At 34.3% G+C, this 7,460-nt stretch overlaps 1 protein-coding gene across 1 annotated transcript; it reads right to left on the bottom strand.

The window, feature by feature from the left end:
* Nucleotides 1-680: 680 nt before the first annotated feature.
* LOTGIDRAFT_175005 (hypothetical protein) lies at nt 681-7,460 on the bottom strand (the record flags this gene model as incomplete). The annotated part of the gene is made up of 9 exons (XM_009055100.1): nt 681-703; nt 1,120-1,236; nt 2,455-2,781; nt 2,950-3,006; nt 3,057-3,317; nt 4,098-4,355; nt 4,402-4,458; nt 4,582-4,836; nt 7,421-7,460. 9 exons carry the CDS (start codon nt 7,458-7,460, stop codon nt 681-683), a joined length of 1,395 nt encoding a protein of 464 aa, XP_009053348.1.

The raw sequence follows: 7,460 nt of genomic DNA, 5'->3' as shown, positions 1-7,460 counted from the left end.
GATTAGAAAAAATAGCATTGTTTGAACTTCTACAATTCCCTGGTGACCAAAATGCAATATACATCCATGTTGTGCAAAAAAAAGAACCAAATTCTTCTGTTTTGAATGATTAGGAAATCACAATAATGTTAAAATAGTGGTCAATACATCAATTGAAAAGTAATATATGAAATTATATTAATAGGTACAGAAATGATTATTGATATGCTTTGATAGATAAATAAATCGGGAAACCATAAAAACCAACAACAACCGATTTGAAGCATGCATTTCAAAATCAGATACAAAAAAAAAGGCACTGATCAAAATAAAATGAAATTTTAGAGATTAACAATATAGTAAAGAATGAATATATTACTAGTCATACTATTGACATTAACAATTAAGATCACAGCAAAAATATAACAGATTTGAGTGGCAAGGCTTCTGAATTCCATGGACAACTTTCTTATGACAAGAATATTAAAACCAATGCTGTCTGCTTTCATGTTGAATTTAGATCTCAGAAAGGTAGTTGCAACCGAAAAATATGACATGGATGTTAAAAGCTACAGAGAGCTGTGCAGCAATTTTTTTGTGGTAAAAATTTCCCTGGTTAATTGTTAACATACTATATTCTTCATTTATTGATGGTCACAACTAACCAAAACAAATTAAACAGAAATAAACTTAAAAACAACTTACTCAGGTTCACTATTCCTTCCTAAAAAACATTGCAATTTGTTAAAATTTCTCATATTTATGCCTAAGAGAATAAAACTGTTCCATTCCAAAAACTAATGAGTTTGAGCTCCATTATAATAAGTATGTGTACACAGGGCATGCTCACTCCTCCAGAAGACAGGTTGCTAATGTGTGTGCAACCCTTCTGGAGGATCCACAGGAATATACTTTGGTCAGGAACAATAACGGCATTAAGATAACCATAATGAAACTGTTTATAAATAATTCATGACTACATAATTAAAAATATGGGAAATCTTCATGCCATTGGTGATAGTTAGAAAGGCAGATGCGATCCCATAAATTTTTAAAAGAAACAAATTCATGCAATCCTTCATACTCCTCTTTTGAGAGATATTAGTCTTTTTCATTAGGAAATAAAAATACTCTACTTACTTTTCTTAATCACAATTACAGCTACAATTACAATTGTTATAACAACAACTGCAGCTACTATTCCACCAACAACAGCAGGAATATTTAATTCTGATGGTGGTCCAGATTTGGAGGGATCTGTAAAATTGGATAGATGTAAAACAGACCACTTTCACAATGCCTCTCATCAGACATGGATAATGGACCTAGAATTGGCTCTGATGTTTCATTAACTTTTTTTGAGAAAGTAAACAGTACATCAGGTCGTATATGGAACTTGAAATTCCCTTGTGTATCACATGATTGACTGCCACATGGTTATATTGGAGAAAACCCTGATGATTATGTAATGAATATTCATGTTTCTTAAATAAAAAAGCCATCGGGCTCCAAAGAATGACGAACAAATTAGTCTTTTAAATTTCTGATTTCTTGAATACAGTTATCTGTTTTAAATGTTGATATTGGTAAGGGGGTATAAACACTTCTAAAGAAGAACTGGTCTAAGTCATTAATAGAGACTAGAGTATAAAATCAAATTAATTTTAAAAAGAATACTTTTTACAGAAAAGTACTTAATTATGGAATTATTACTCCTGGAGAGATTTACAAGATAAACAAATAATTCAAATATTCAATTTTAATTCTTCAAGGAGTTGATGGAAGGTGAAGATGGTAAGGACAAGAATATAACTAAAACTTTTATTTCTTTCATAAACAATAACCTAACATTTGGTATAGATGTTTAGGAAAGTTCTTTTATAAAAGCGTAGGATAATCACCGAGGTATTTTCAGCTGTAATATTTTAGGTGGCAATGAAAGGTGTGATTTGATGGATATGCTGGATATTTAGACATTTAGGAACAACTGTTTGTAATTGGTTTATCCAGAAACTCTCCCTTTGCAATTTCTTGGGTTTTTCCTTGAGTGTTGTAGAAACAGATACCTGCTCTATAGGCATATGATCTTTAATGGATTGATTTTGTAAATTGAAATGATTTGTGATTGGTCTATCTTTCTTATGGAATATGTAGTCTATCCAAACGATGGCTGCTAAAACACACACTGTGTTTTGGGTTTCGCAAACATATTAAAAACAACATTTTTTACAGAAATGTTTTTATCGATGAATGAAAGTATGTATTTGTGTTTGAAAATATTTGTTGTATATATTTGCATACTGAACATGGTACAAAACCGAAACCCTTAGGAGAGGAGGTTTTTTGTCTTTTCAACAGCCTGTGTGCTTTCTTCATGTATTTTCCTGTGTAGGTCTAATTACACTTGTCTCCATCTAAGGATTTACATTGGGAGAATAAAACCACTCCTTTCCCCGAAATCTAAATAAAACTTACCACCATCAATAATCTTTATAGTGTAACTTTTATCATCACCTATACTATTATTAACAGTTACAATGTAGATACCAAATGATGATTGTTGTATTGTGAATGTTAAACTTGAAATATAATTATTGGTAGCTTCTTGTTGAGTTGTATCTGGTGTAAATTCTTGTCCTGTTGATTCTTGTATCCATTTAAAACTAGGTTTAGGATAGGCTATAACATCAATAAGTAATGTTACTTCTTCACCTAGTCTATTCATTACTTCATCTTTTAAATCACCATTAATTCTTGGTGAACCTGAAAGGAATTCCTCTTTATCATTTAATCGAGAAGAAACTAAAACAAAATTTTGTGGAATGAATTAAATTACAAAGATCTATACTTGACTGTCCAATACAATTATTAGCTGTACAGATTATAGTATACTGAGTAAGTATAAACTTAAAGCTTTAAGTAGCTGACTGATTGATATTATAATATAATGACTCAATCATATAAACTTACATCTATAAATATCTAATGGTAAAACTTTAGCAGCTAACTGGCCAATACCATTCTTAGCTGTATATGTATAGATTCTAATACAATGACTAACCATAAATACTACTTACATCTAATATTTAATGGTAAGGATTTAGTAGGTGACTGACCAATACCATTATTAGCTGTACATGTATAGATTCCTGTATCCTGACATTTAGCTTGAGTTAATGTCCACTGTTGACCAGTGTTAGTATCAGTACTAGTAGAAGATGACCAGGTTATAGTAGATACTGGTTTACTATCAACCTTACAGTTAAATGTGACATTAGAACCTTCATCAGTTTCGTTATTTACGGCATTAGATTTTACACTGGTTATATCAGGTGGATCTGAAATATAATATGCCCTATTATTTTTATATAATATTTGGGTGTGAACTGTCCAGCTATACTTACTCAACAAACTTCAATTTTTTAGATTCCTTCAATTTTGAATTGTGGGTTTGCATTGTTTCAAGGACGACGACTATAGTTTTTTGTGACAATTGGAAAAACACTTTTTATTAACTGTCAACATAGAATTTTGCAAAGATTTTTCAGTGTGCTAAGCAGCCCCGTCGCCAGAAATGAATTGGTGCTGGGGCTCAGATTTTGTACTCAGAGAACTCATTTCTGACAATTTTGAGGTGTCAAATACGTATCTAAATCTATAACTTTTTGATTTTGTACAAAGACACTGTAAATGAATTAATCTCTGCTGAACTGAAGAAGCTTTTGCTGGGGGCTTCATTGTCACTTGCTGCAGCCCAGCCCCCACGTACCCCACCCTAGCAACAGGGCTGGTGCTAAGTTTGATTATTCAAAAGTGCTGGGTAACCTCTCATGTATCTCATGACCTTTGCTTTTAAATCATTAGCATTTATTCCAGAGTAGCTTTAGTAACTTTTATTATTGAAAACAAGAAGAATAACTCTGATAGTTTTTAATTCTTCATTTAATGATTATACATACACATAAAGAGAATATTTGTGGTCATATGATATATGCAGATATATATTACAATGTAGAGTAACAACATGTTTTAGGTTCCTTTATAATATTTCCATATCACTCTATATTGACATATTGAGCACTATTTTAACAGTCAGAATTGTTTGTTATTGTACTTACAATGTACATTAACTTGTATAGATTTAGATCTTGTTGTAGGGTTGGTATTTTTAATATTGGTAGCTTCACATCTATAGTTTCCTTCCTGAGTTCTTTTTATTTGAGTCAATACAAGATCTTTAGTTGATGATGAAATTGGTCCAGTCCATTTATAATTACATTTATTACAATCAGTTAAACATGTTATATTTTGATCTCTACCTTCTATTATATTGATAAGTGTTCCATCTGGTGAGAAAGTAAGTTCATCAGGACCATCTGAAATAAGAACAATCAGTTAAACATGTTATAGTTTGATCTCTACTTTCTATTATATTGATACTTGTTACATCTGGTGAGAAAGTAAGTTCATCAGGACCATCTGAAATAATAACAATCAGTTAAACATGTTATAGTTTGATCTCTACCTTCTATTATATTGATACTTGTTACATCTTGTGAGAAAGTAAGTTGAAAAGCATGATAAAAACATTTTTATACTTACAATAAATCTGAACATTAAGTTGTTTTGTAAGTTGTTTATTTAATACAATATGTGTAACTGTACAGTTATAAGAACCAGTTTGATCTCTAGTACTAAGTGATAAAGGGTTATTTAGAATTGTTCTTGAACCATCTTTAGACCAGGTGATGTTACAATCTGGTTTACAATCAGCTAAACAGTTGACACTCTGACTCTTTCCTTCTACAACATCTATATTATCACTAGTAGGGTTAAATATTATATTCTCTGGACCATCTGTAAAATAGTTCACAACATATTAACAAGTCAGCCTGGAAAAGTTACATTTATACAAACCAAAGTAAGTAAGACTTTCCATGGCAGAAATTTACATAATATTTAAGACACACATGAATTTACATTATGTAGAAAATTTTTTACTCTCAAAACTCTTTATCAAGAAAAACAATAATAGTTAGGCACATTCTGACATCTCAGACTTTCTTTCAATTTGTGACTTGATATTTGTGTATCAAAAGATATATGTTTACGAGGCATGCTTCTGTATGCTACTAAGTGTTCTATTTATTACTTGCAAGACAGAGTAATCAATGAAATACTTAGCATTTTTCAACATAGACTCCTGTGACTAAATCCATTCTTTGTTTTTAAGCTTACTCCATTTCATGGTAGTTACGTATTAGCCAGAACTATTCTTATGTCTACGAATTGTACTTGTTTAATTAATTACCTCCCCTGCATATGCAGGTAACTTTATTATTATTATTGTCATACTGTAAAACCGCCATACAATATCTAACATCATTGTTTGAAGAGTTTTCCCTTTAAGTGTGCCTAATTACTGACTGGCGTGGTGGCAGCAGCTGGGATTTCAGTTACCAAGTACAGAACTGATTCAAAAGTTCAACAAAAACTTTGTTAAAATAACCTGTTAGTGATTTTTCCAACACAAAGACTGTTTGTTCGAGCGTTACACACTTCAGCCGATAACAACTCGGAAAGGGAAGCAGTTAAATTATCTACTGTTCTCAACTCTTCAGATCCTGCAGATAAGTATGGCTAGTACTAGAGCCCCCAAACAATGGTCTTTGCGAAAAAATGAGACCATAACATCGTTTGAAGCCTGGCGGCAGAATTTGCAGTATATTTTATCCCTTGACCAAAACTTTGCCTATTTTTTTATTAGATGGCGTGACATGGCTGAAGAAGTCTTCCACAACCCTCCTACGAGGTTTAGCTAATGACGGAGAACGCGTAGCTCAGGAACGAAGGAGAACTGCCCAGCAGAAAGTCACACATTTAGACCTTATGTTGGGCCAAATTGCCAACTACTGTCCCATCATTTCACGCAATTCTATTGTGAAGAACTCCACCTCCATGTCGTCTATTTGGCAAGTTATACGATTACATTATGGATTCCAATCAACAGGCTCCCACTTCTTAGACTTTAATACCATTGTACTTCAACCAGACGAACGCATCGAAGACCTTTATCAATGCCTCATGTCCTTCATAGAAGACAACCTCCTTTCACAAAACGGACACATTAGCCATCATGGTATCGTACCTAATGAGGATGAAGAACTGACACCTTCGTTAGAGAACATGGTCGTACTCACATGGATAAGATTAATCCACCCTGACTTACCCCAACTCGTCAAGCAGTGTTATGGGACAGAACTCCGCTCTACAACTTGCAGAAACCAGAGATATCCCTCGCTCTAGACCCTTTATTAGATGAGGTAAATTCTGCTGTTGAGTCCAAAGTATTTCGTGCTGTGACAAGAGACCTACTCTGCCAAAACACTCTCAAACGCCATGAACATTTCTGTCAAGTAAGACGTGTCTAAACTGTCACAGATACAGATCATCTTGCTTACCCACCGGCCAAACCAGTCCTGTCTGCAGTTTTGAAAGACACTACCTTTTTCTCTGATATAGTCAAATTAGATCCAGATCATATTTGACCACAGTCTGTTCATAAAGATTTCCGATCGGTAATGCAAGAATTCGATTCGGTTTTTGATCCTACAATTACAGGCTATAATGGATCCGTTGGCCCCTTTCAAGCCATCGTCAATATGGGATCTCTGGAACCCCCACAACGAAAAGGTAGAATCCCCCAGTACTCAAAAGACAAACTACAAGAGTTACAAGATATTTTCGACCAATTGGAATCAGTAGGAGTATTCTGTAAACCTGAGGATTTGAACCTTACAGTTGAGTACCTAAACCCTTCATTTCTGGTCAAGAAAAGCTATGGTGGATTTAGACTAGTCACCGCCTTCGCAGATGTAGCATGATACAGCAAGCCCCAACCATCACTCATGCCAGATGTTGATTCCATTCTACGCACCATCGCCTGCTGGCAGTATGTCATCGTTACAGATTTGACACAGGCATTCTACCAAATACATCTTGCCCCTGGTTCTATGAAGTATTGCAGAGTATGCACCACTTTCAGAGGTATTCGTGTTTATACCCTATACAACTATGGGAAAGCCAGGATCAGAAACTGCGCTCGAGGAACTCATGTGCAGAGTCCTCGGCGATCTTTTGTACTCGGGCAAAGTTACCAAACTGGCTGATGATTTATATATCGGAGGTAACTCGCCAACAGAACTATTAGAAAACTTTCGTCTATCTATACAAGCACTCAGCAAGTGTGATCTCAAATTAGCAGCCTCAAAGACGATTATTTGTCCCAAGTCAACTACCATCCTAGGGTGGATTTGGTCACAAGGATCAATTTCTGCAAGCCCTCACTGCATATCTACTTTATCCACATCGCCTCCACCCGAAAACGTTCGAGGAATGCGCTCCTTCATTGGCGCTTACAAAGTACTTGGCAGAGTCTTACCTAACTGCTCCTCACTCATAAGACCTTTGGACGACGCCAT

The sequence above is a fragment of the Lottia gigantea genome (genome assembly GCF_000327385.1).
Source record: "Lottia gigantea unplaced genomic scaffold LOTGIsca_231, whole genome shotgun sequence".
NCBI lineage: Eukaryota > Metazoa > Mollusca > Gastropoda > Lottiidae > Lottia > Lottia gigantea.
The sequence above is the reverse complement of the archived record's forward strand: the minus strand, read 5'-3'. Positions and strand labels throughout refer to the sequence as shown.